This window comes from Mucor velutinosus (genome assembly GCF_035048745.1).
Source record: "Mucor velutinosus strain NIH1002 chromosome Unknown tig00000041, whole genome shotgun sequence".
In the NCBI taxonomy this organism is placed as follows: Eukaryota; Fungi; Mucoromycota; class Mucoromycetes; order Mucorales; family Mucoraceae; genus Mucor; species Mucor velutinosus.
In genome coordinates, this window is record NW_027041905.1 from 1,994,563 (window position 1) to 2,022,365 (window position 27,803).

The 27,803-nt window shown below is 39.9% G+C and overlaps 11 protein-coding genes across 11 annotated transcripts; 7 read left to right on the forward strand and 4 right to left on the reverse strand.

Moving 5' to 3' along the window:
- Positions 1 to 91: 91 nt before the first annotated feature.
- ATC70_000836 (uncharacterized protein) lies at positions 92 to 3,710 on the reverse strand (the record flags this gene model as incomplete). The annotated part of the gene is made up of 12 exons (XM_064820243.1): positions 92 to 253; positions 309 to 569; positions 620 to 764; positions 840 to 919; positions 977 to 1,230; positions 1,283 to 1,398; positions 1,452 to 2,211; positions 2,283 to 2,370; positions 2,428 to 2,669; positions 2,721 to 3,417; positions 3,481 to 3,632; positions 3,704 to 3,710. 12 exons carry the CDS (start codon positions 3,708 to 3,710, stop codon positions 92 to 94), a joined length of 2,964 nt encoding a protein of 987 aa, XP_064684163.1.
- Positions 3,711 to 5,124: 1,414 nt separating this feature from the next.
- Positions 5,125 to 6,158, reverse strand: MAGO2 (Protein mago nashi 2; the record flags this gene model as incomplete). The annotated part of the gene is made up of 2 exons (XM_064820244.1): positions 5,125 to 5,680; positions 5,743 to 6,158. The coding sequence occupies 2 exons, from the start codon at positions 6,156 to 6,158 to the stop codon at positions 5,125 to 5,127; spliced, it is 972 nt and encodes a 323-aa protein (XP_064684164.1).
- A 1,809-nt stretch (positions 6,159 to 7,967) lies between these two features.
- On the reverse strand, positions 7,968 to 8,486 carry NHP10_1 (non-histone protein; the record flags this gene model as incomplete). Its single annotated transcript, XM_064820245.1, has 1 exon — positions 7,968 to 8,486. One exon carries the CDS (start codon positions 8,484 to 8,486, stop codon positions 7,968 to 7,970), a length of 519 nt encoding a protein of 172 aa, XP_064684165.1.
- A 1,719-nt stretch (positions 8,487 to 10,205) lies between these two features.
- Positions 10,206 to 11,447, forward strand: GPI12 (N-acetylglucosaminyl-phosphatidylinositol de-N-acetylase; the record flags this gene model as incomplete). Its single annotated transcript, XM_064820246.1, has 6 exons — positions 10,206 to 10,266; positions 10,319 to 10,410; positions 10,471 to 10,633; positions 10,698 to 10,774; positions 10,848 to 10,943; positions 11,004 to 11,447. 6 exons carry the CDS (start codon positions 10,206 to 10,208, stop codon positions 11,445 to 11,447), a joined length of 933 nt encoding a protein of 310 aa, XP_064684166.1.
- A 1,622-nt stretch (positions 11,448 to 13,069) lies between these two features.
- ATC70_000840 (uncharacterized protein) lies at positions 13,070 to 14,778 on the forward strand (the record flags this gene model as incomplete). The annotated part of the gene is made up of 4 exons (XM_064820247.1): positions 13,070 to 13,156; positions 13,216 to 14,389; positions 14,450 to 14,525; positions 14,580 to 14,778. The coding sequence occupies 4 exons, from the start codon at positions 13,070 to 13,072 to the stop codon at positions 14,776 to 14,778; spliced, it is 1,536 nt and encodes a 511-aa protein (XP_064684167.1).
- A 154-nt stretch (positions 14,779 to 14,932) lies between these two features.
- On the forward strand, positions 14,933 to 15,643 carry ATC70_000841 (uncharacterized protein; the record flags this gene model as incomplete). The annotated part of the gene is made up of 2 exons (XM_064820248.1): positions 14,933 to 15,023; positions 15,093 to 15,643. The coding sequence occupies 2 exons, from the start codon at positions 14,933 to 14,935 to the stop codon at positions 15,641 to 15,643; spliced, it is 642 nt and encodes a 213-aa protein (XP_064684168.1).
- Positions 15,644 to 15,866: 223 nt separating this feature from the next.
- SHE4 (SWI5-dependent HO expression protein 4) lies at positions 15,867 to 17,119 on the forward strand (the record flags this gene model as incomplete). Its single annotated transcript, XM_064820249.1, has 2 exons — positions 15,867 to 16,893; positions 16,947 to 17,119. 2 exons carry the CDS (start codon positions 15,867 to 15,869, stop codon positions 17,117 to 17,119), a joined length of 1,200 nt encoding a protein of 399 aa, XP_064684169.1.
- A 22-nt stretch (positions 17,120 to 17,141) lies between these two features.
- On the reverse strand, positions 17,142 to 18,263 carry ATC70_000843 (uncharacterized protein; the record flags this gene model as incomplete). Its single annotated transcript, XM_064820250.1, has 1 exon — positions 17,142 to 18,263. One exon carries the CDS (start codon positions 18,261 to 18,263, stop codon positions 17,142 to 17,144), a length of 1,122 nt encoding a protein of 373 aa, XP_064684170.1.
- Positions 18,264 to 19,147: 884 nt separating this feature from the next.
- Positions 19,148 to 20,268, forward strand: ATC70_000844 (uncharacterized protein; the record flags this gene model as incomplete). Its single annotated transcript, XM_064820251.1, has 6 exons — positions 19,148 to 19,213; positions 19,284 to 19,427; positions 19,487 to 19,609; positions 19,666 to 19,990; positions 20,054 to 20,187; positions 20,257 to 20,268. 6 exons carry the CDS (start codon positions 19,148 to 19,150, stop codon positions 20,266 to 20,268), a joined length of 804 nt encoding a protein of 267 aa, XP_064684171.1.
- Positions 20,269 to 24,293: 4,025 nt separating this feature from the next.
- ATC70_000845 (uncharacterized protein) lies at positions 24,294 to 24,842 on the forward strand (the record flags this gene model as incomplete). The annotated part of the gene is made up of 1 exon (XM_064820252.1): positions 24,294 to 24,842. One exon carries the CDS (start codon positions 24,294 to 24,296, stop codon positions 24,840 to 24,842), a length of 549 nt encoding a protein of 182 aa, XP_064684172.1.
- Positions 24,843 to 27,123: 2,281 nt separating this feature from the next.
- ATC70_000846 (uncharacterized protein) lies at positions 27,124 to 27,391 on the forward strand (the record flags this gene model as incomplete). Its single annotated transcript, XM_064820253.1, has 2 exons — positions 27,124 to 27,136; positions 27,189 to 27,391. The coding sequence occupies 2 exons, from the start codon at positions 27,124 to 27,126 to the stop codon at positions 27,389 to 27,391; spliced, it is 216 nt and encodes a 71-aa protein (XP_064684173.1).
- Between the last annotated feature and the right edge of the window lie 412 nt (positions 27,392 to 27,803).

Below are 27,803 nucleotides of genomic sequence, written 5' to 3' on the forward strand. Positions count from 1 at the left end.
CTAAATCGTTGCTTTCCCAATAGTGCAAACGCATTCTTTGACGCTGCTCTCTGCCATCGTGGATCCGTGAAATCATTTGCCAGGAACTTTTTCATGGCTGCTTGTCCTTGTGAGACGAAGTTGTCTTCCACAAACCCTCGATGAGATTCTTTTTACGTAGTGCCAGGTAGTACAGTGTGCAGTCTACTGGATCTCTTGCTTCAGCGGATTTTGACAAGTATATATTTCTTGCAATGGTGGCCATTTGGTCTCTCTGCCAGCACATTGAGAGTGAGTATACGAAGCAATGCGCCTACTGAATCACTTACCACGACATCAATCTTTTGCAGCCATATAAACAGACCCAAATTGCGAGCATCTTGCCAAACCAGTGTATTGTCACAGAGTCGAATACATCTTTCCAACAGTAGATCCTGCGATTGACTGTGCAATGTCCATACATAATCCCTTGATTCCAATTGCATCTGTCGTTGTTCTGGTGGCAGTGATTTGTTTAGATGAAAGTGATTTTCTAGTAGTGCCGTAAATCGAGCACCATTCTCATCCAGTGAGTCGCCTTGGTTGGTGATCTGTGTAGCGTTAGTCGCTGTGTTAATGGAGAGGCACAAGGTCAGCTTACTTCAACAATGGTATCCACCATAGCAATCAAGTGAATTCTCTCACCTTCGTTCAATCCAGGCAACACTTTCACCTTGAGGTAGTGAGCCAGGTTCTTGGCTTCACTTGATGTCAATGCTCGAACAGTGTCATCGTCCTCGTTTTGTCTAGTGGTATGGTAAATCAATAACAAGGAAGAAAGCAAAAGAGAAACAATACATGATGCGAATACTTATACATACATTGTGTTAGCATCGTCTGCGTCATCATCGTCCTCAAACAACCCATTGTACTCTTGCTTGGCACCCTGCTTGGACTCGCCCTATATTCAACATGATTAGCGCCCAAATGCGAGGTATATGCTATGCCTATAACATACATTTTGAAGCTTCAACATCTTGGAAAAGGACACTGGAGGAAATTCGTTGATGCTATTGTCCTCATCATCGACAAACTGTTTAAAGAAAGTGTACAGAGAGACCAAGACACTGTGTACCAGATCCATTTTGCCCCACATGATGTAATGCATAAGATGATCTGGATGGTAAAAGGGCAAAGGGCCGTTCATTTCATAAGAAATGTCAAATATACTGGACATGGGCTCCACCTGACTATCTCCATGCACTCGAACAGCTAAAGCCGCAAGTCAGTAGAGAGACAACACAGTACCTATTCACTTCATTACCTTTGGATATCGTATCATCGTCAATCAGCCATTTCAAATAACATCTAAGCTGGTTTCCTGCTGCCACTGTCAATACACCGCAATCAACCCAAGCCAGCGCAGTGATATCCTCCGGGCTATTCCAACAAGTAAGCAACACTCTTTCATATCTACAACAAAGTCTACTCACGTACCCACCTTGAATGTAGTATACCAAGCCCAGATATCATCATTGTTTGCATTGTTCGATGCTCTCTTTTGCCCAAAGATACCGACACTCTTGGGAAATGCAATAGCTAGGATAAGCTGAGCATCTGAAGCAACATTCCAAGCAATATCACGCACAGGCTCATCAAACTCAAATGTCTTGACACAGCTGGGTGCTACGCCTGATCGTATTTCGATCCAAATAGACAAGGTTTTGTGATCTTGACCAGTCACCAATGCCACTGTGCCTGGCGCACACTTGATTTGATGTATACGACTACTGCTGGAAGTATCCATGCTGAACAAAGCATTCCATTCAATGTTGGTTGCGTCGGTGTTGATGCCATAAAAAATGATCTCTGGTCCCAATGATACGATCAATACAGGCTTCTTCTGTAACGCCATTTTGTGGAATAGTTTCGAAGCCGTGTTGGTTGCCCATTGACTGGCTGATCCCACTACATTGGGATCCACTGTCCAAGGCATAGTCTGTGTACCTCGAAATGCGATATCCATGTGTTGCAGATGGTTGCGGGTCAAATGCCAGGTACTGATTTGTCTCAGTGTGGTGGATACACCTATCAGCAAAAATGATTTCTCTCCTGAATCTGCTTCCTCCATATTGTATACATGTAATGATGATAGATCCAAAGCAGCTTCCGTCTCGCATGTGATGAAATGGTATAAATGGCAATTTTGTTTATCAAACTCGTACAGCTTGACGTGATGTCCATCATACACTGCTAAAAATTTAATCTAATGTTGATTTTTTTTTAGTGCTCTTCTCCTTGGTTATAACAGAGATGATCTCTACCTTTATCCACAGGTACAGCCAAGAGTTGCTTGGATTCAACAAACAATGAACAGCCCAGTTGCAACTGAGTCGTCATTTTGCCACATGTCTAACGCATGTTGTGAGTAGCACTCTCAGGGCAATACTTCATCAGTTAATAAAATACCTCTCTCAGCTCATATTTCCACACATTGATCTGTCCATCGACACCCACTGTGCAAAATCGGTTCTTTTGTGTTTGATACAGTTTTGAGATGGAGTGCTGATGGCCCAACCATGTGTATTTCAAGTGCAGTCTGGATGAAAATGAAGTTGAATCGAGGAAATCAATCAAATTGAGACTGTAACAGCGCACTTGTCCGTGCAGATTTCTGGCCACCAACGACAACTCGATGGGTTTGATTGTGGCTGTATATCTTTCAGTATGACGGCACGCCCAAACAAGCTCTTTCAACTTACATGCTGACTGAATATGTGAATAATCATGCAAAATGTGTGTCGGATTTAAGAAGTAGATAACATCCAACGGATCAATGGCCTTGTCCACACGCAGCACTACAAACACTCTTGGAATTCGACGAGGCACTGAATTCAGATGCTGCACACCCCAAAATGTAAGTGATCCATCTGCCTGTATACGAAACAGCAAGTCATGGGTATCTCGCACTCTGTCTCGGATGCGGTCCACGCGTTGATCAAAGCGCTCGTGTTTGGAATGGGACCTGAATCTGGCGTGAACGGCACTGGCTAGTTCATCACAACCGATATAATGAATAGGTGAAAAATCGTCCTGCTCCTCCTCCTCCTCCTCTTCTTCTTCTTCTTCTTCTCCTTGAGCGCTATGGTGGTGGTGATTGTCCTCTTCTACTTTGCTGGTGACCAAAGACTGATTGGAATCAATCACTGCACACATGTACAAGAAATGAGGTTGCTGTACATCAGTAGGACTCCAAAATCGACCAATGCCATCGCGTGCCATGTTGAATAAGGTGCAATCGTTTTCTCGGTCATTGCTGCCTGGTAATCGTCTCCAAACAAAGTGCGTGACATATTTAGGGTGCGAAATGAGCGTGAAATTGTAGTCCACTGTTCTTGTTGCTGCAGACGCATCGTGATCATCCTCGGTGGGATACCATATGGTCACTATGCGATCATACTAGGGATAGAAGGATGGATGAGATTGTCTGGGTGTGTATGTTTGCAGTGTATGCCTACAAACCTTGCCCAATGTCGCAAATACGTTGGATTTTGGCTCAAATTTAGCCAGTATCACATCCGAAGCTGGTAGTTTGCTGCACATGGTTTTCCATTCGGAATCGCTATCGTCGTATTTCCATAGTTTGATCTCTTTTCCTGCACTCAGCAATATGTCTACATTTATATCCCAGTGTGAATAAGTCCCACATACATCTTCTGCCTATAGCGCTGTACAGCAAACTCACCATGCATGCTCCAATCAAGACAGGTTATAGCTACTGAAGTATCCAATACAATCTCTAATTCCCAGCCTATCTGGTTTTGTCGTTGATAGGGCCTCAACACTGCTATTTGAGTACGATACGCTATAGCAATCTAATAACATACGTGTGTCTGTGTGAGATGATTTGTTATATCCACTCCAACCCCCCCCCCCCGTATTATGGATACTAAGGACTAAAAAGTGGAAATACCAGTATGCTACTTGCCCGTATATGAAGTAGATACGTGTATATGGATGTAGAGCATCAGATAAGAGTCAGATCCACAGATATTATAAAGGGTTTTCATGTGTAAGTAGAGGGTCAGCTTGAACGTAGTAGTATTATGATAAGATACACAAGGGTAACCGGTAGCTCGAGCTGTCGCTGTGCAGGTTGGTTCTCTACCTTCGCTACGCTTCGGTGAGAACCATACGAAGCATAAACACTCATATGATTAGTGATTATATATCAATCAACAATCAGGGTTCTTCTTCTAACATTTTAGCTATATTAATATTGGGATATTAGCCAAAGGCCCGCGGCAGCGCGAGCCGTTTGAACGTAGGTTGGTTTCCACCGAAGCGAAGCGTAGGTCAGGAAACCACCCGAAGTGCTGAAAGGCTCGTATACTATAATAAAAGTCTTCATTTTCAAGGTGAAAAACACGATCGTTTGATTTTCGAAGAAAACCATGAGGTACTTTTTTTTTTAAAATTGTTTTTATTGATTGCTCCGTGTAAGTAGGTCCCTAGGGCACTACCAAGAGGCGGGCGCAATTGATATGATATTCAATTATATTTAGGATAAAGCGATAGATGACAGGAACAGATGATAGATGACAATTGTGATCAGAGAATTACAATTGCTTGTGAATTTCAGTTTGGGCATGTAGTTGAAGGAGCTCGTTCTTGATCTTCCATGAGGTACCCCTCATGCTTTTTGGTCAATTTTTGGTCATGTTTTTTGGGTCTTCAAAAAGTTGGGCAAATGTGTCAGGAAGTTACTACTACTCAAGTGCAATTGCTTGGCGTTATTCCGGTGGCTCAGAAAGGTCTACATGTCAAGATATGAAGGCTTGAAAGCTGTTAAATTTGGTTATGTATTGCTTTACAGAGTTTATTTACACGGCATAAATCACATCTTTGGTAGCTGCAGTTTACTGGAAATGCAGTTCTGTAGCTTGTATATATAATGATAGTTGCTTTAAAGGGATTATGAATCGTCAAGGGCTACCACTTTACAAAAAGATGAAAAGTGCTTAAAAATATATAGGAGCAATGTGTGATAGTTTATGATTGGGCAGCTCATGCTTTATTTACAAAGAAATTACTATTAACTATTTCTGATTTGGACAATGCGAATGATTAAGAATGGTGTATAAATAACGGTTTGATAATAAATATTTAAGCAAATGAAGAGGAACCAGTTCCACGATGAGCCATATTCTTATCGCGCTCTTCTTTCACTTCTGAAAGAAGATCCTCTTTCTTGAGAGCAATACGGTCAGACAAAAAGTGGTTTGCATCACGATGGACAGCCTCATCAGCTCTAACAGCGAGAACAGTGTCTCTCACTGTGGCATTAGGATGTAAATTGTAGTAATCGATGGCTACTTGAGGTGCAGGACCATTGGGGATCTTTCCAGCGTCAATATCTTCGAGAAAATGTGTGTAGGAAATGACAGCTTCCTCCTCGAGATAACCACACATACGATGGGCAGTCTTGGGACTGAAGAGATACAATGTAAAGTAGGCATTAAAGAATACACCTTGGACACCTAATACCAACAAACGTTGGAAAGAGGAAGGCTTGAGACACTCCAACCAAAGGAACAAGTGAAAACGCTCATTTTCAGCTTCATGAAGCAAATGAGAGATCCAACCATTGTCATCCTTCAAGCTACGAAGAGACTTCATATGTCTGAGCATGGCACCTACCATTCCAGGAACAGCGGCCACACTTTGCAGAAAAAACGGGTTAGTAAAGGAGCAAATCTACCGAGAAAATCATTAAAAACTTACGTTTCTAGCATTACAGAACGCATGTAGTGATTGTTGCCAAAATATGTGTCAGGCAAAGTACGCAGGGCCTTGACGAGGTAATAGGCAGCCTTATCGCCCATTGTACGAGGCTTGAAGTGCTTTCCTTTACCAAAATCAATCTGTTCAAGACTTTCAGTGGTGAGCTTTTGACCCTCGAGGAATTCTTCACGCATTGGAATAGGTCTTGACTCAATCACCTCACGAAAGACATCTTTAGGCATGGAGCCAATTACATCGGACATTTTCTCGTTTCTGCTTGCTTGACGATGGACCATGGATGTCGAGATTGATCTACGGGCAATGGAAATAGCAGCAGCAGGTAATACATTGCGAGACATGACCAAAGGAGATGCAGCAGTCTTTAAGAATTGATGAGTCGTAACTGATCTAAGCATTTTGTTTGATTGATAAATAAAGAGTAGGGTTTGATATGAATAGAGAGAAGAGATGGAGACTGAGACAGACTGATTCACTTGTTTATATATATATATATATATGCCGTTTTCGAAATTTAGAACATTCAGGGAAGCCATCTCTCCGAAATTTTAATTTTATGCGGAGTGATGCCCGAAATTTCTCGATGATTCCCTTTTCGAAACCTGGATCTTTTTCTCTCATGGCTACTCATTATGAAACCTTGGCAGGTCATATGTAAAAGGTTGCCATTCATATATTAGAAAGAGTCTAAATACGAAAAGATTCAAAGAAAAATTGCATTACTTTTTGTCGAAATCAACATAAATGAATAGGAACTACTCGGACGAAAATGGCCTCCATTATGACTCTTACCTGGATTCAGGTTTTGGGTCAGCCAATCACAAGACTCTGATTTACTCCAACGAATTCGTTCATAGTCGTTTCCTTAGATAGCATCGCTCCCAGAATAGCCCACATCCAATTGAGCCTATCTTACTAATACTTGTGATTTACTCCACACCTTTCTTGATGTCTTTTTTAATCTAGAGCCGGCAGTATAACTTTAATCCATCTTTTACAAATTTGTAAATATGATGGCATTTTAGTTGATTGAAAGTGACGCTAGGATATTGTATAGGCTGGGGTGTCTCCAGAATGGATAGTATACTAAACGATACTTACACAAAGACTGGAATTGATTGCTGATCTGATAGACAAATTTAAGTACGTAAATCCCAATAGGCTGCAATGATGAGCCACCCATGTGCAATCAATCAATGTAGTATTCAACACCTTGAAATGTCGCAGGTCATGTTTTTTTGAATCAATGAGATTGCAGCAAAAACGTCTCAATTAAGGTTAAGCTTAGCATTTGTTTGTGATTACATGTCCAAACGTCACCAGCGCCAAAAATAAGTACACCGGATTAAATTTTAGGAAAACATTTCATATGCCATTATGAACATGAAGTGACCACATCAAGTCTTTGCCTCAATTGATGGCATTATGATTTTGTTGTAGACTTGAATTCGTTCACTTGCCAAGATCAGTTTCAATGTTCAAGACGAACCAACTACCATAGATCATTTGCAGTTCTATGGTCGCTTATATATTCCCGAGTGTCAACCTTAGAGAAATGTTTCAACTGTGATATCTTTGATTTGATAATCACACCTGTTTCTGAAAATCACAATTATGGATGGCAACAATATATGTGGCAGACATCACGCTTTCAATGTGCCATGTCATTTGCAGGTATCGTAGCAACTATTTGTCATAAGTTGAGGCGATGCTCGAAACTGTAGCATAGTATCATTATCATATGTATACACGAGTGCAGGTTCTGATGTTCATATGATAGTGCACATTAAAACAATTTCAGTATCGTTAGGAACTCACATGCCAGATATCTCTCTTATCGAATTTCTAATCCTTGAGTATCAAGCAGCACTGTGTAAAAACAAACAAAATCAAGATTGGTGCTGTCTCAAATTTGCAGCTATACTTATCACAGGTAATCAAAAAAAAAGTCTCACATAAACACATTTAAAGCATGGTCGTCCTTTGGATTTGGGCTTTGGGTCATCTCAGGAACAGAGTAGTACATTCGGTTAACGAGATACATTTTTTCATATACAAATGGCACACGTTACTCTTCTAGACTATTTTATAAGAGATTGAGATGTGTGTCGCTGGGCCAACACAAGATTTTACAGACACGCAAGGCGTCGATTTTGATTATTATGGGCGATTCTTCAAAATGAGAAAACAGTTTCAGCTGCTTGTATTCAGCTTTTGTCAGCTTTTGTCAGCTTTTCATACTTTTCATCAACTGCATAATCATAACCATAGCGATAGCGATAAGTTTTGCCCAAGCCAGCCTGAATCTTCAATACGCAACCTGTGGCAATGTCAAATAAGTGAAGGGTCTCAACGACAGTATTTGGCATATCAAATCCACGTCTCCGGGTTAGGATATAGTCTCTATAAAGAATCATTTTATCTACCATCAGAAAAGTGTGGGACATTGAGCACTCATATACGAGCAAATCATCCATAAACAATTCGTCGCCTTCTGGGAAGTCGTCGGATGATGACAGACTTAGATGGCACAGCTCCAGTTCTTTGAGACTTCTGCAATGATTGAGGATGTAGTCGGCGCAACCACCAAGAATTTCGTTATCTTCTCGGTCGTTTTCAACGCCAAGGCTGTTTAGTACGACGCTTAACGGCTGTACTTTCCTGGCGATGACCTTGAATAAATGCAGGCAAAAGGCTGTTGTCACTTGTTTAACATTCGCTAGCATGCTCGTTGTCGAAATAAAAAGAGCCATGATGTTCGCTATCTTTAGATGAATCAAGCATCACGCCAAATTGGTCCACATGAAAGTAATTGATTGCATTCTCGAGCAATGCAAACATCAAGTCAGTCGATATGACCAGTTTTCCGATGTTGATCTTTGTTTGTATATATATATATATATATATATATATATATATATATATAACTTATCCAACTGAGGCAGAATGTGCTTGATCAGTCAAATGTCCTTTAACGAGAATGAATGGGCCTGTAAATCAGCTACTTTTACTTGGGGTAGGGTGCGAATACCAGTACAGGAATTTCTCTCGGTAATGTCTTGATCTTCAACAGAAAGCAGTGGTTTCACCACAATCTTCTGATATGGGTGGCTATTATCTAATACTGTGCTCATTTGATGAATTGTAATTTCAGTTATTGAGACAAGTTTTACTTGATTTAAACGGCCAAATAGCGAGAGATGTTCAGTCAGAGCAAAAGTAGAGGATTGATCAGAGGAGTAGTTACAGAGAGACAGTTCTGTAATAAATTCTTTTGATGCGAGCATCAATTGGACGTAATCTGCATTGACAGCTTCAGCATTGAGGCAAAGTAACAGTGCATCGACTTGCTCCAGGTGCTGTAAATGGCCTTAATGGCGCAGAGTCAATAGCTCGGGATAGTAGTTGTATCTAGTCCCGGCGGTTGATTGTTTAATAGACCTTAGGTTGGGGCAGTAGCTCACAATGGACGACAGATTCGTGTTGGCAGATAATGCAGTAGTACTAAACTCGAAATGTTTGATGTTGCAATGCCCTCTTCAAAGAGCCTGCTATACGAGCATGTTTGAATACGTTGATTGATTTGTAGAATATCTCTTTAGCGACTGGAGCCCATTCTTTACAAGGCAATTGTAGCTGTAGTAATGTCTTTTTGTCTATTTTCAGCAATGTAAATATTTGATGCAAAACTTCTTTGGGCAGTTTGGCACACGATAACGTCATTTGAATGAGTTTGAGCGCTGATAATGATAAAAGGAATGATTGAACAAGGTCACCGGTCTCCTTGAGTATAACAGTGGCATTTGATCCAGGAACTCAGACATTGCTTGTAAGCTCGATGCTTAAAGTGGCCATGTCTAATGGCGTCAATACAGATGATGAGTTTACGTTATTCGTTTCGGATAATGTGCGCTATTATTTTTCATGTCTTTTGAAAGCTCATCCATCAGGTTTATCAGGCACATGCGAATCCATGTCAATAGACACCCATCAAACACTCTCAATCATGGCATCCAGCAAAGATTTTCATTGGTGCCTGAAAATCTGAAGGACCTAGAACGTCCGTAAAAAAAAAAAAAAAAAAAAAAAAAAAACCTGAAATGGCGATGCTCAGCAGAAAAGAGTCTCTTCTCTTTATCCTTTTGCTAAACTGTTTATTGATAGATGAGCTAGATAAACGGCTATATGAGAGGCCCTTGTATCTTGCATTTATGCCAAATGCTGTCTGAAGATGTTTATAGCTGCTCTTCAGAACAATTTACAGCCTGGAAGGGGATTCAAATCCTAAATGGGCGTTCAGCATCACACATTTTGTGTAGCAAAGCAATGAGGGAGATTATAATTGCCATGAAATTACCTTTTTTCCCTTCTTTTTCTTTTAAATATTCTATTTTTATACTGCTATACCTGTTTTTTTTCTTTCAACGCTATATTCAACAATTGAGATGGGTCAAGCGAGGAGCAAAGAACGTCAAGAGAACAACATACTATCCAAGAAGACGCACTGTAAGTTGGTTTTGAGCTTATTGAACCCCTGATAACAAACAACCATGAGCAGTTACGAAAAAAGAGATTCATGATCTCCGACACAAGGTGGACGCTACCATCCATGCGAACAATGCCAACATAACACAGCAGGTATTCAAAGAGGTAGGCATCTATTGTGTTCCGGGTGAAAGCATGATATTGATTGTGTGCTCTGTTGAATAGACTGTAAAGAAATACGTCCCATCAGTGTCTTCCAATGATGATGCCTTTCTCGAGCAACTATATTCAGCGTTCGATGTGGATGATAATAAGGCGATTGATTTCAGCGAATTTGTTGACGGTCTTAGCGTGTTCATGAAGGGCAGTCCAGATGAAAAGTTAACATGTAATGTATTCATATTAAGTGTGTGTGGGAAAATCAGCGGTTTTAAACGCATGTTTCAATGCAGTGTCGTTCAAATTATACGATGTCAACAAGGATGGCTACTTGACAAATACAGAGCTTGAAAGAGTTATGTTGAAATTGGTAAAAAAAAAAATAGTAGTCAAAAGGGAAAAAAAAAAAGAGGCACCCGAATGCTAAATCAAATTTGTCACAGTCGGGCACCTTTTCAAAGGAAAATCGAACTACCGAGATCAAGGAAATGATTGAGCACATGTTTAGGGATTTTGATGTCGACAACGATGGGCGATTGGTAGTGTGAAATGGTATATTCTGTCATGTACAACAGCTATACTAACAGCGTCCAAAACAGTCTTTTGAAGAATACAAATTATCCGCCATGAAAGAGCCACTGATTGTCGATTTTTTGGAACAGTTTTTGGCTGAACATCACATATCCAACTTCCCTCGAGCTCCCTCTCGTGCAGCATCAATCCGATCTTACATTTCAAATACAAACAATGGCAATCGATCACCCTCCTCTGCATCTAAATTGTCCGTCCGACTATCACAAGCCGAATTGCTGGAATACAGTCATCACCAGCAACAACATCGATTGAGTAATAATAGCAGTGTTGCAGCACCTGCAAGCCCTACAGAGAGGAAGCAATTGAGTCGCCCAACAAGCATGACAAGTTTGGATGCTGCATTAACCTCAATGGAAATCGGCGATGCTGCTGCAAAAAAACAGCAGCCTGCAACACTGTCAAGCATAGCAACCACAGCAACAACATTATCAAACAAGAAGCAATCGTAACCATATAATACAATTTATAATAATAATCACAGTAATTAAAATTGAAACGTCCGTGCTCTGGAAAGAGATAAAAAGTGTGCCTGAATTCTGCGTTATATCCAGAGGATCTAAGCTGAGATTTGCGTGTTCTTGGATAAACACAGTTTTGATGGCTAAATCTTGTCAAATTTCATATTCCATTGGCTGTATGCTCTTCGATCCATCTTTGACAAGGGCAGTCGATATTTAAGATTCAAATCAGTAGTAATGACAACTGACCGCATCATAAATCCACCTTGCAAATCGAAGGAAGATTTGCATTAGGCTGTACAATTTGCAATAATTACCTGTCATATATACAAAAGTTGTAATATAAAGGAGTTAAACTAGGCTATAGCACATTTCAGTTGACAATCTGCTTCTTATTAGCTTTAGAAAGCATCATTCACTTTTACGATGAGAAAGGCACACACATCTCGCCAACAGCTGCCAAACTTGGTTGAATCTCCGATGCACTTTTTGGTTCAGATTGGACAGATTCTAATTAAAATCGACTCCATTGATCTATTTTATGGGATTCGACTATGTAAGTTGTTCAAACTGCCTTATATTCCCTTAAGCTTTCTAAGAGTACTTTTCAAGGCGCATCCAATGGTGTCAGTAGACATAGAGGTTTTGAACAAACTTATTGAGCAACTTATGAAAATATGAAAAAAGGTTTCTGGTCAAAACGTCGATATTTTACATATCAAATTCTCATAAAAGATGTTTCAGGAGGTACTACAGATCGAGAGAAACATTTTGATTCAATATATACTATAGGAAAAGTCTTCATTTTTGAGGTAAAAAAACGCGATCGTTTGATTTTCAATGGAAACCATGAGGGGGTACCTCATGCTTTTTGGTCGGTTTTTGACGATGTTTTTTTTTGGTCCCAAAAAAGTTGAGCAAAGGTGTCAGAAAGTAAGTGCTGGATGAGAGCAATTGTTTGGTGCTATTCTGGCAGTGTAAAACGGCTTCTAGCAAGAGAAAATACGGCTCAATGCAGCCAGATTTTGCTGTATGAAGTGCACTCTTGACTAGAAAGTCTAGTGTTCATTATCGATATCTGTGGTCAAACTAGGGGCACATCTATAGCATACACACAGAAGAGCTTGCCCATGCTGACTGTTTGCAGCTGAATCAATACCAAGAAGTCTAGTGTGTATAGCGCAAGTTTTGTAAGACTCGAAGAATTATGAACAAAGCCAAAGCTTCATGGCTTGGGGTCGGTTCGTTTGGAGGAGTTCTTCTTGGATTCATTGTTTGGGGGGGGGTATTGAGTATGGTGTCGTAATGTCAATGCACTTCTGAGGCTAGAGTCTTCTCTTGCATTCAGCCCATTGAGAGGCTACGCAACGGGCAGCTTGTATGTTATTGGAAATGGACGTTCGATATTTCGATTTAACATCAATGCGCAGATGAAAGGCTCGTAAAAGCGCTCACTTGATTATCAAATCCTTGCTGACACATCCATCTGGCAACGCCAAAAGGTATTTCAAAGGTGGCTTGTGAAACGCTGAAAGATGGTTGTCATGAAACATTTTCTTTTTCCACTCTTTCCATACTAAAAGCTGCATAGATTAACATTTCTTGTAAGATAAATGGACATTGTCAAGGTGATATTGCAATACGTAGGCATGTGGCTAGTAATACATGCTGCATTTCACATGACGCAAAAGCTGTGCACGGTAATCTGGATGATGGAACGATAAAAGGAGGTCATTGCTGACTCATCCAGGGTTTATAGAAATCAAGCAACAGTACAAATTACGCTGCTCCTCCTTTACACCGGTTTCATTCAAGGCCATTCAACATCAGTTGGAGCACATCCGTCTTCAACAACGATTTCGTCCGTGTTACACATACATTTGCACCAAATTTTTGGCATGCTTGGTTTCAATTAGGCACCTGTGTCACTCTGTGTACCATGCTTGTAGGCACCTGTATCGTGATTCGATCCGGCTGTGAGATACTCTCCATCATGTATGCTCACAGCCATTTGATCAAGAGCTGGGTACATTTAGAGAAACGAAACTTTCGCTTGTTATTGCATAACGAGCACAGTACATTACTTCCTATGATACCTGGACTGACATTACCCATCAACCATCTTCACTATTATTTTGTCGCTCTGCTTGTAGGAGCGATGGTTCATGAGCTGGGCCATGGGCTATGTGCTGGTGTGCATAATCTCCGTCTCTGTCATGCTGGTCTCTTCTTTAGTTACATCTATCCTGGCGCATTTATATCTATTGCAGAAGCTGATTTGGGCATGCTAGACGTGTGGCAGAAACTACAGATAGTTTGTGCTGGTAATTGGCATAATGTGGTCTTGTTTGGAATTTGCAAGATGCTGAACAGGGTGGCCATTCGATGGATTTGGTGCCATTTGGGGTGGCAAATGTTATCAGATGGAGTCAGTGTGGTGAACATTCATGCAAGCTCGCCACTGGCTGCACATCTCAAGCCTGGAGCACGCATATTTCAATTGGATGATGTCCATCTTCTACATGGCACAGATGACTGGAGATCGTTCTGGAACCGAGATTTTGCCACTACACCCGCGCAAGGATTCTGCGCCCTGATGGGTGCTACAACATCCAGTGATACATCTTGCTGTACATTTGCCAGCGATCTGCCTTTTGGAAACTCCTCGGATACCACGATATCCTGCTTTCAGAATGTATCTCTGGGCGATATAGAAGTGATACAAGGAGAATGTTTGAATACATTGCAAACATTAGCCTCTTACACGACTATGCGCTGCCAGTTGGATGGGGATTGCTTGGGTAACAATACTTGTGTCATACCTGTTACACCATCCATGTACGGCCAGCGAGTGCGCATCTATACCGAAAATGACGGCCAGGAGCTCATTACATCCATCTATGAAGGCGCGCTGAGAGATGTGCTAGACAGTGGTAAATGCTGTATCCATGTATTTTGGTTTGTTTGTTTATATAACATGTTATGTTACATAGTTCAAGTGAGCAATTTGTACCCCAAATACCCACATTTGCCCAAACAATTACCACATCAGTTCAATTTGCTTACCAGGTAGGCGTAGAAGGCCTTGTTTATGTTATGCTACACATATTTAACACACAACAGCTATACGGCTACATTTTCATTGGCATTGGCCTTGATGAATAGTGTGCCTGCATTCAATTTGGATGGTGCATCCATTCTAAGGAAGCTACTATTCAACACCCAGAAGAAGCTGTTCACTATGATCACCAAGATTATGTCTGGCTTGGTGCTGTTTGTCGTCATTGGCAGCGTATTTGTCCTCCTTTTGCAGGATCTCTAGTACCTGACTACACCCCCTATTTTAGTTGCTTGCGCATTGCTTTCACCACGCTCCAGTCACATCAAGCTTATTTGGGTGATGTGGAAACTCCTTTAAAGCGGTTCTAAATGAATTGTATATTCCCTTCTCTCTTGTTCCCTTACTAAATACCAAAATGAATATATTTCGACTCGTAGCGGATTTGATGCATTTGGCATCCATCTTTATATTGTTGCTAAAGATCAGAAAGACAAAATCGTGTGTTGGTAAGTGCAGTTTTTGTGTGGATTTAGCCGTCATTAGGAGGCGAGGTTGGTATTAACGATGGCAACAAGGCATCTCATTCAAGACGCAATTGCTGTATTCTATTGTCTTTTTGACCCGTTATTTGGACCTGGTGGTCAAGAGAGTGTCTGTCTACAACACAGTGATGAAGATATTCTTCATCGCGTCGTCCATCTACATTCTGTACCTGATGCGTTTCAAATACAAGGCGACGTACGATGCTGGATTAGATACTTTTAGAATAGAATACCTGTTGGTTGGTGCTGCTGTGTTGGGTGTATTGTCCGCCTATGTGTATACAGTGATTGAGATACTTTGGAGCTTTTCGATCTGGCTAGAGTCTGTGGCTATTTTACCACAACTGTTCATGCTGCAGCGAACTGGAGAGGCAGAGACCATCACCACTCACTACTTGTTTGCACTCGGTGCGTATAGAGGGCTTTATTTGCTGAATTGGGTATATCGATACGTTGATGAGGGACACACAGACTGGATTGCCACTGTTGCGGGATTGATCCAGACAGCGTTGTACAGCGACTTTTTCTACATTTACTACATGAAGGTGATCAAGGAGGGCCAAAAGTTCGAACTACCAAAGTAAGTATGTGTGTGTGTGTGTGTGTGTGTGTGTGTGTGTGTGTGTGTGATAGGAAAGAGAAATGTGTATTTATTGGCAGTGTCTCATATCTATGTTTCTCTTTTTTTTTTTTTTTTTTTTTTTTTTTTTTTTTTTTTGCATGATTACCCTACAGAATGGTCTAATCTATGAAAATTATTATCCGAGTAAATAACATTTCTTCTCTTTTGATCTTTTTGAAATAAAAATGCCTGACAGTGTACATCCATTTTCCACCCAACCTGCCTTATCACAAGACTATCAGAATTTGATTCTTGATTTAAGCCAGCAGGTCAAAGCAAAGAACCCAGAGGACTTGCTTCAGTTCTGCTTTGATTTCTTTCTGGACAAGTTGATGCAAGAGAGATCTCACAATAGATCACATCAGCGACAGACACAAAGCACATCCCACGTAGGCGGCATTGGCCCTTATTCCACTGAACAGGAATCACACGCAATCCCGCCTCATCCTACCATTCACGAAGAAGACGAGGACGAAGACATGGTCTCTGATCATTTGCCAAACTTCCAAAAAACCTCCAATTTCAGAAATCGTCGAGTATCTGTCAGTGCCGAATCATTGCAACCTTCGCAGAAATTGCAAAAGAAAAAGATTGCAAAGTCGCAGCAGGAAATCGACATGATTACCAACTCTTTGAAATGCCATTTCCTGTACAAGACATTGGAGCAAGATCAGCGTCAAGATGTCATTGACTGCATGGAGGAAAAGCAATTTCGTCAAGGTGATGTTGTGATTGAACAAGGTGCAGTCGGCGACTTTTTCTACATTGTGTCCAGTGGTACATTGGATTGCTTTGTGGATGGCAAATTGGTCACTACATACGAGCGTGGTGGTAATTTTGGTGAGTTGGCGCTAATGTACAATGCGCCTCGTGCTGCTACTATCAGAGCGACATCAAATGTCGTCTTGTGGGCGCTGGATCGTGTCTCCTTCCGTTCCATCTTGATGGATCACAACTCCAAGAAGCGTAACATGCACGAAGAGTTCTTGAAGGGCGTGCCTTTATTTCGGTCGTTGGAGCTGGCTGAAATACACAAAATTGCAGATGCACTGGAGCCTGTCAGCTTTCGTGACAATGACATTGTGCTCAGGCAAGGCGATGTGGGCGAGGATTTCTTTCTAATTGAACGTGGCATTGCCCTCTTTTACAAGACGGATGAAAAGGGTCGACAGCTGTTGGTCAATGAAATGAAGCAAGGCGATTACTTTGGAGGTAAGTGCTGCAGCATTCGCTTTATATATACATCTAAACGTTTTCTTGATCAGAACTTGCTTTGCTAACAGACAAGCCAAGAGCTGCTACTGTTGTCGCTAAAGGAGATTTGAAATGCGTCACCTTGGGCAAAGCAGCCTTCACTCGTTTATTAGGTCCTGTCATGGACATTTTAAAACGCAATTCAGTTAATTACCATGCCATCCTTCAAGAAGCCAGATCTTAAAGCATGCTCAAGCAATAATAAATTATTTCTCTTGTAATTTCTGTTTCTTTCTTGCTAGGTAGCGATCTCTTGCGCTCATGGCTGCATCTTCTGTTGTTCGTTTTGCAGTGGCCTTCTCCTCAAACTCCTTTTGCTTTCGTTCTTCTTCTTGCTTTTCTCGTTGTTTAGCCTCCATCATTTGTCTTTCCACTTCCTTGCTGAGTCGTTCCCGTTCATCGCTGCTCTTGCCTTGCTTGCGTCTGGATTCGTATTCCTCCACCTTCTTTCGTTTGTATTCTTCATATTCGTTCATTCTCTCTTTGATGCGATCGTCTGATGCAGCCAAGGAACCCAGCGTGCCAAACTTTGGCTTGATATTCAGGCCAGCACCAAGAAGTTGTCTTTTATCCACAATCTCGTTATTGTCATTGACCATGACATCCTTTCCTTCTTTGCTCGCTTTTTCTGCCAACTTCAAATCATCCTCCTTATCGGCTGTCGTTGATTGTGATACGGATGTTCTATTCTTGCTTTTATCTGCTACAGCCTTCATTAAGGCTTGGTGCTCTGCCTCTTTTCTCTCCAGCACTTGTTTGTAAAACTGATCCATGCCTCTTGTCTTGTCTGCCATTGCTTCGCGCTCCTTTTCTTCTCGTTCAATGCGCTCCAGTTCCTCTTTTTGCTTCTTGAATGCCTCAGTGACATAGACATCTTTATCAGCAAATTCATCGCCCTCTGCTTCTCTTTCTCTGGCCACTTTCTTTTCCTCTGCAAGCACACGGTCTCGCTTTCTAATCTCTGCCATCTCTAATAGTCCAGTGATGTATTTGGCCTTCTTGGACGAGGGTTTAACAGCTTCCTTTTTCTTGTTCTCTGCTTCCTTGAGGTCGTCATACACTGCGTCGTAATCAAAAATGTTGGGATCTTCTTCTAATGCTTTGGCTTGCTGTTCAGCAATCTTTTTGGTCATTGTGTTGTAACTGGAAAGCTGTCGATTGACTTGGGCTTTTGCTTTTTGCGCTTTTTTGCTTTGATCCTGCACTTCCTGTTCTTCCTCTTCGTCATCGTCGCTGGCATCACCAAATGCGTTTGCGCGACGAAGCATGGGGTTTGTGCCGGTGGCTTTCTTTTTCTGAAGATTTAAGCCAAATTTCATGCTTTGCATTGTTGTTGTGTGTTGCGTAAAAAAAAAAAAAAAACAAAAGTGAAAGAGAGAGAGACTGCAATAATTGTAGATACTCGCCGAACAAAACAGAAAATCAAATCCGGTAGTAGAGTATACGTTGTGGAGGCCAGAATGTACCAAAAGTGGTGAAAATTTTTTTTACCTTCAATTCTGTTTCTCTTTTTCCACAACAAAATTATTTGAAAGCTTTGGACTTTTTCTCATTCTTGCAGCAAAGAACAAGAAAAAGATTAAAAAAGAAAGAAAATCATTGTTATATCATAAGTAAAATGGCCCACGCTAATGTTTGGAATTCCCACCCCAAGAGCTTCGGTAAAGGCTCTCGTCAATGGTAAGCTTCATTGCGGTGACAGACTGAAAAAAAGTAAAAAAAAAAAAAAAAAGAAAAAAAAAAAACTGACTTGATTGATAGTCGTGTCTGCGCTCATCGTGCTGGTTTGATCCGCAAGTACAACTTGAATGTCTGTCGTCAATGTTTCCGTGAATATGCCAATGACATTGGTTTCCACAAGGTAAAATATGGCACAGCCCACATGTTGACATGTCGTAACTAATTACAATGCAGTACCGTTAAATGTCGACTCTCTGTCAAAAAGAGACCCATTTTGTCTACACTGATAATACTACAATAAAGATTTCTTTTTTGGAACAACAGCTCTCCATATTCTTTGCGTTACCTGATTTAAATTGGTATATATTTTCGTTGTTACATTGCAATTTCTTTTGTTTTTTCCCTCCTATTTTTCATCTTACAGCCAACTTTTTTTTTTTTTAACTATTTTGCTGAGGAAGATACTCCTCTGTCCCTAACTCCCTTCCTTTCCTTTCACTTCATTTATTTCATTGTAATTAGAAACAAGAAAATGCAATTGAACACAACACACATCACCAAAAATCCAATTGTGTTGGTCTCGGTCATCATGTCAGTGGTAAATTTTTTTTTTTGAAAGTGCATTTTCAGGCACACGGGCCTTGACCAGCAATATATACAATTTATAGGTAGGCTGGCTTATCACTTTTATTGGCGCTTGTATCATAGGCAGAGCTGGTTTACTCTGGTGGATCGTCATTTACGAACTATTATTACTTGGAGGCATCTTTTTCAGTATCTTTAGACAGGTATTCCATCATTATCAAATCGTGGTAAGCACTTGATATTTTAGAGATGGAGCAGCAACGTGGATTTTAAGCACAGTGAGCAGTTTTTAGTGTTCTTGGGTATCAGCATCTCCATGTTAACTGGCGCTATTGATGGATTGATCCATTATACATCTGGCGGAAGCCAAGCAGCTGGTGCAGGTGCAGTTGTCTTGATTGTCATGCAGGTAATGACGCTTGGCCAACGTTTACAAGATCAAATGCTAACCATTTGAAAAAAAAGTTTTTCTGGGTCATCTTATGCGGCAGTACAGAAGATTCTTTAGTGTATCAGTTCATTTACTCGGGATTTGTTTCTCCTGTGTCACAAAATGTTGTAAATATAGGTATGCATGGTAATGGTAGTCCTAAAGAGAGCAAGGTAGCTCTCTCGTCACCTGAAGCAACAAGCTACCATACACATCAACAGCAGCCCTCCATTGCAAGCATTCATCAGCATCATCGACATCATCAATCACCCATCATGAACTCTCCTATCGTTGCCTCATCTCCCCCTGGTATGGTGCCACAACAAGCGCAAAAGCTAACTGCAACTGCACTACATCCTTGTAAGTCATCCCATATCATATGCAGGGTGTACGTGTTTTCTCATCTCCTTGTAATAATCATAGATACTGCAAATCCTGATGATCCAAATGAACTCAGTTTTCAAAAGGAGGAGGTTTTGGAAATCTTAAATAAGAGTGGCAATTGGTGGCAAGCAAAGAAGCAAGATGGTACTATTGGCATTGTACCTAGTAACTATGTAAGTTGTTTATGAGGCCAGGACAGTCATGCATGTTTGGTAAATTGAGCTTTTTTTCTGTCCATGTAGTTTGTTCAATGAGGTTCTACGTTTTTTTTTTCTTTTTCTTTTTTGCTTTGATCTGCTGACAATACACGTACAATATATGTATACTTGCGCAGGAAATAAATACTGTCACCAACAGCGAGGCTATGTCTGTTTCTTAAGAAAAGTACTAGCAAAGTATGGGATGGTTATCACAATGTACATGGTGGAATTTAGCTAATTGTAATTTGAAAATGAAAATATGTTCATTGCAGTTTTTCGTTCATTTAAAATTCAGTTATGATCCATCATTCAGACACATTTCAGTTACAAACTCATTGATTCTGTGGAGACAATCTTGAATCAAATCCTGATACATGATGCTTGTGCACACGAATTGTTTATTCAACACAAAATTTGATGGCTTCATTAGACTATTGTTTTATCGCCTCTAAAAATTAAACAAGAGTAAACGTAGAGCTCTACACTGGCGATGATCATCAACAGTCTGTCCCTACAACGATCATTTCACTATTGTCAATGCAGCTAAAACCACTTCACATGAACGTCATTAAAAGCAACTGTTTGTTTTTAAGTATTTTGTAGTCCGTACTTTAAGCATAGTTTGCATGTCAAAGGGTTACTGTATGTTTATAAAACTGAAAGCCAGATTCATTTTGAAAATACAATAAAGTCTGATTTAACGCAATTTTCTCTCGTATTTCAAAACTCAATTTGAATGACCCAAAATTGTTGATATGAGGTAAAAGATAGCAACCCATGAGATTACAACAAGTTGGAAATCAATAATAAGCGACGCTCGTTTGGTGGAGCATTTGTTGCTAGGTTGGCTTTGTACCTAGTGTACAGCTGTACTTATCATATAACTTTCGTCACAGATAGCTAGTGCTCATAGAAGCATCGAGTGCGAACGAGATTGAGCTGTTCGTTTAAGCGAGTAATATGGAAGATCATAATATATTTCGGCAAATGCAAGCGATCACGAGTCCAAAGTAGCAGACAACAAAACAAGATTCAAGAGAGCATTGCTTGATTTATGATAATGAAAATGAAATTCAAGCAAGTATTTAGAGCGAGCAAGCAAAAATTTGTTCAATTCAAATAAGATGCAAGCAAGACAGTTGTCAGTTCAGTCAAAAGTCTAGCAGGCAGCCGTGCGATTTTCAGTTTCAAAGCGAGTGCAAGCAAGCGCTCCTTCTGAAATAAACAAATTCATTGTCAAACAAGTTTAACTACTAGACTCGCTTGCTTGCTTGAATTCAACCCACTCAACTGCGATTCTTATTACACATTATAAATTTAATAAAAAAGATCTCTCATATAAAACTGTTCAATAGATGCTACATCGAATAATTGCACCTTCTTATCATACTTTTAAATAAGAAGGCTTTAAATTGTATCTATTTCGCTACCCTTTTATTACAAATATAAACTCATTATAGATGACAGCTCAATAGGAGATTAACTAGCTAGAATCCTTCGGTCCCTGAATATCTGAGCCAATCAAATCGCTTGAAAACTCCGCTGGCCTAAAAAAAAATTGCGAGAGTTTCCCCCTCTTTTGATGTGAGGCAAAATTTTAAGCGCCGCTATAATAGCATTATAGCCGCTGCTATCATCAAACTTCCCCCAGGTGCTAGAGCATGCCTTACTTGCACCACCTAGCTTTAAATTCCGGCATTGAGACCCTCAATCATCACTAAAGTAAGTAGTGATAATCAAGTAGAAGCAGCCTATCTACCTCCTAGCCTCGGATAGAGTCTTGTTGAGCTTCAGCGATAGGCACATCCACGCAACGTAAAAAAAAGGTATGCTTCAAAGAAACATAATCATTATAAAAGAAAGAAGAAAAGAACACACTACTATAGGAGTATAGTAGTATATGTAGGCAAAGAAAAAAAAGGATACTCACACGCAATGAGTCAAAGAAAAGTATAGCAAATACAACATCAGAGATGTTCAGAACAGCTCGTTGGTGTCGCAACAAAAAGGCATACATGAGCAACATGTATGGTAATAGTCGGATGTAAAGCAACACAACCAACAAAAGAAAAAGAAAAACGCAACAAAGCAAACATCATGAATGCATTATCATGAGAAAGGAAGCAATAATACAAGCGTTCAAAGAAGTTTTATATCATTGCAACCAGAAGAAAGAAGATACTTACCACCTACCATCACCGTAGATAGACCAGGGGATACGCAATCACCGGATATAGACCAGAGAACGAGCATGCATAAAAGACAGTAGACCAGGAAAGACCATATTGGCAGCAGCAGCAAGACCAGCACCAATGCCAGCACCATAGACAAATCAAAGAACGAGCGGCACCAAAGAAAGAGCATGCACCAAACACAGTAGGCCAGGAAAGGCCATATTAGCAGCAGCAGTAGTAGCAGCAACACCGGTATTATAGACAAACCAAAGTACGAAGAACGACACCAAAGACCAGACAAAGACCAAAGAAGCAACCGCAAGGCATGATAAACCAAAGACGCAGACAGCAGAGATAGCAGAATAGTAATGGCAGCAGCACCCACGTCAAACAGGCAAAAGAGTTATCAAAACCTAATAAACAAATTCGATTAGTGCTAATTCTACGCCTTCCAGTGTTCGTTATCGAATGGTACCTAATATATTCCACTTTAAGAGAGCATTATCAAGTTCTTCTAACAGTACAAGACAGAGTTATCGAAAGCTAGAGTGTTATTGTTAATCAAACGGTGTCTAAAACCACCATGGTTTGATACTAAAACGCGTTTTGCAAAAGGGGTAAAAAAAAACGAGGGTATGGAAAAATGAGAGGGCACCCTATTCGACGTCACGACCAGTAGGTTTAGTCTCAGTATTATGCCGTAGCAGCTGTAGTTGCGGTAATTTAATTTGAGATTATGCAGTGGTATTTTTGTGTTCAAACTTGACTTGATTTCACATCCTTTAAGCGTTTTTGCTAAATTTGACTATGAAAACTGTCGTTTTTACACCCAACTTTCTAACGCATCTTTAGAGGACTAACGAAGCCGCATCGAATGATGCTAATTATATACAGCTTTCAGACTGAAAATAACGAGCAATCCGCAAAAATATGAAGACAGGTTTTCTGTGAATATGTCAAACTTTAGCATTTGAAAGTCTTGTAGAAAGAGTTTCCAATGTGGCATTTCTTTACAATCAATTTGATCTAATATGTATTTTAGAAAAAGTCTTCGTTTTTGGGGTGAAAAACACAATTGTTTTATTTTCAAGATTTTTCCCTTGCTAATGCTCATGGAAAACAGCTCTTACACACTGCTGTAACAAAAAGATTTGCATGTGTCACTACAAAAATGAGTACTATTTGTACTCATTCAGAGTTATATATTTTTCCCTTAACACTTGGGGGATTTTTGTACAATCACAGATGATATTGAAATCACAGGTGATATCAAAATCCAATGCTGCTGGGCTTAATAGGCCCTGCTGTCTATACCTTGCTGTCTATACATGGCTGCGTATAATACGTTCTGCCCTATACTATACTTTGCTGTCAATTGTTTATTGATCGCAATCATTGGGGAATGCCTTATAAATATCATTTGATCTCAGTAGGCTATCATGCCTTCCACAACTCACTTGTACCCCCACGCTACTAGTTGCGCTTGGTTTAGCTTTCTCTTTCGACTGACGCAGAAGCTTCTTCCCTTTACTATATTACCCTGCCTGCCTATCTAATTCTAGCTTCATTCTCTACACTGCATTATTTTCGTAACAATAGTTTCAAGCATGCTACTGGCAGTTTTTGTCAGTAGTTTCTTTTGCGAAAGCATTTGATGCGCAATTTCCTTAAAACATTGCAAATAATTTTGATGAGCACTCATCAAACACAAATTTCTGATTGCAGTCAACGCAAAGTACTTTTCTCTGCTGGTATGTGATTCAACAAATTGGTGTTTAGAAAAGATCACAAACATCTTCCCCAACTGTGTAACTGTGTAGTTTGTGGAACAATCGAGTCGCCCTGCCAAATACTCTTTGTAAGGAAGCCAGCATCACTTTTCTATTTTCGTCCGCTATTCATCAAATGTTGAAAAACGACGCAGCTTATAAAATTGCCAAGAGAGCCAAGAAAGCCACAGGAGAAGAGACAAACAAGGAATCAAACAAAAAGGTCATCAAGAAAATGCCAACGAATGCAGAGGAGATAACATTAAAGAAAAAAGGCCAAAAAGCACGCAAACAACGTAGCCGCTCTACAACAAAGTCTCAGTTGATGAAGAAGAGCTCAAAGACTGCACATGCGAAAACCATCAAGTACATCAATGAGCTGGAGAAACAGAATAGGCAAGCTGTAACCCAGCCTAATGCTTCGCTGAACGACAACACTAGACAACTTGTCCATGCAAACGAAGCATTTCATTTTGACGATGACAGCATCGACCATGGCTTCGACTACATAGAACCTTCTAACCAGCGTTATGGTTTTACAACCAATTTCAGACAAAAAAAAAACAAAGGAGAATTAGAAAAGACTTTTGGGCTCAAGAAAGTGTCTCGCTCAAGAAGTGGTATCTTGAATCTCACGAGATTCATGGCCATGCTGACCCTACCCTCAAAGTCCAAAATCAATTGAAAAGCACATATCAATGCGACTGCAGCAATAAGAAAACATTGGAGGTGTATTGTTATATGCTACACAGTAAGTAAATTTAGTGAAACTCCAAATATTACACAAGCTAAACTGACACTTGATTTGCAGACTATAAAAAAATCAAAGTTGATTATTGTATGCATCAACCAATAATCCTAAAGAAATTGGTATTAATGCAAATACTGCCAAGCAGCACATTTCAACCAAAAGCTGCGGTCCATTTCGCCGTCTTTGAAAAACTGATGAGCTTGAAGCTACATGGAAGCATTTCAAATTATGCATTCGTGAAGACGCAGAAAGTTGATAATTTCTTATTGAGCAACTATGGTGAAAACGACGTAAGTTAAATGTTGCAGACCATTGTGTTGTTTATCTCAATATCTCTCCGTTCTCTTTTCTCTTTGGTTTGAAATTTTGAATAACGGCTTGTTCAACACACTACAAGAAATATATTGAAATTTGAAGAGCCATGCCTTGGATGATTTATGACTGGTCAACCACTCTTTGTACTGTCATGTGTGTTTTGTGAGTTGCGTTGTAAGGCATCTCAGATTTGCAAAAACTGATGTAGGCTTTCTTTTAGGATGGTGATACCGTTGGAGTTGTAATGGGTTGCAGTGAAATCAGGTTTAAATAGATTTCACAAAAAAAAAATAAAGCAAAGGTAAAATACAATAGAAATCAACTGTATTTTATTTTGTGTATAAAATGAACTGAAGATCCTGGAATTGAGTAAAAAAAAGAAGGGTATTTATACATTTGCATCTGGCTTGTAGGATTAGTGATGATAGAGAGCAATAGGTGCTGCTATTGCGATATCTGGCAAATGTTGTTGATGTTTGATTTAAAGTGGTAATCAATGCAGGAGCACTGGCCATAAGGGTCGATTTGAGTAACCTTGATGGGCTTGGGTGAGCTATCGTCATAGCATGATTTAATGTAACCTTGATGGTTTAAAGTGTGATGTTTGTTATTGAAGCATGGAATCCTTTATCCGGGATATTGTGCAACTATGGCAGCAGGGCATAGTTGTCATATTTGAATATGCTTGTTATTGATTTAATTCTATTTGGATAAAGATACCATCACCTATTACGACCATCATGGGTGTGATTGAATACACTGTGATCAGGAGTGATTCATTCACACGATGTGCGATATAAGCGTGTATCTTTACTTTAGTACTTTTAAATGGGTTTTTGATGTACATTTGAGCGCTTTCATTAATAGATCCAAATAGCATGAATTTGAATGAGTGCTATTTGATGAACTTTGGTTTTCAATTAAGTTGCGTTTGGGTGGCTATTTCATTACATGGGTGACAACTTCCAATTAAAAAGATGAACAAGCGAAACCGAGATGATGTAGATCTCTATCCTAGTATCTTTTCAACAAGCTACGACATTGCACAGTTGTCGAAAGTTGAAGGTGTATTTGAGAAGTTTGCTAATGAAAAAGATGACGCGAAAGAAGAGCTGGTAAGCATATTGACAATATAGATGCACTAAAATGTTTGTACTTGATGGTGCATACTAATCACATTTTCATCAAGTGTGGTCTTGAAGAACTAGACAACATCAACAACCCTACGTTCAAAGCTGGCTCAGAGAAAAATCGAAAGGTGAGTAACCGTTTTGATGAAGGAGTTTTTTCAATGAATTGCGCGAGACACGGCGCACCTATTCGATTATATGATATTCATAATGGCGAAGGGTAAGTAGATCTTGGTAGTGCTAAAAAAAAAGACTAACAACTTTCTGATTCCCCTAAATGATTGTAACAGGCGTAAGTACGCACTTGCGGCTATCAGTCATCCTATGAGTTTATTGAGTAATTCTCAGAAACTACTAATCATGTATGACATTATTTGTTTGTGTAAGGGCAAATTAGAGGTAGACATATACATATTCAGAGACTGCATACGTCTATTCCAATACAAGATTGAACTATCAGTCGTGTATACCGGGGCTAAAGGAGAGGGCTCCTTTATATCTCGTGACAGTGTTGTTCCACACATATGCCCATAGCATGCACTGTCAAATCCAACATCATCCACGAGTTGTCAATGGCAGTGGCAATACCAGTAAATAAGCATGAACAACAAAAGTGAGAGAACAAAATACTGACTCAATAATCAGATGGCGAAGGTGTAGAGCGCTTCTGAAGCTCAGCAAATCGCTTCATTTCCATGATCAGACAGATGAGCAAATTCAACCGCAAATCATTGTTAACAGATGTCGTATATCATTTTAAACAGAACAAAATGTTGGAAATTCGTAAGCTATACATAGCTTTCATATTGTTGTCTTACTAATCTGTTTATAACAGCGGGACAAATCTTAAGAAAGTACACCAATGCAATGAAGAAGGTGAGCGAGCTCAACATTACAAATGAGAAATTTTTTGCACTGGAAGAACAGTGGAGTGAGCATGTAGAGATCATGATGATTCCAGCAACTCCTGCCGGTGTGCAAATCCTTATAGATAAGGCAGAACAAGAAGCCATGTCAGTAGGTATTCTTACTACCTAAAGTTAACTGTTGAATATTTGCTGTTGAATGACTTGAGAGATGAAAGTTAACTTTTAAACATGTACATAGTGGAATATTACTGTTGAACCATTTTTAAAATGTAGTGGAAGAAAAATTGAGATCACTACCAGAAAAGATATCAATAGAAACAATTTTTTGGTCGATCAAATCAAGCAATAACAATCTGTGTATGGGTATGCGATGATCAACTGCCTAGATGATCCAGCCTTGCAAGAACATCGAGAACGGACCATTGAAGTTCGATACAATGTAATGAATACATTTGTAAAACACCTCTTTTTTGCAATTCTGATGAAAGAGCACAAGATATCTCAACCTGGCTCATTTGGTAATAACTTGGATTCTTGTGAGATTGAAAGCTTCCCTTAGATTGAACTCTAACCCAAATGAT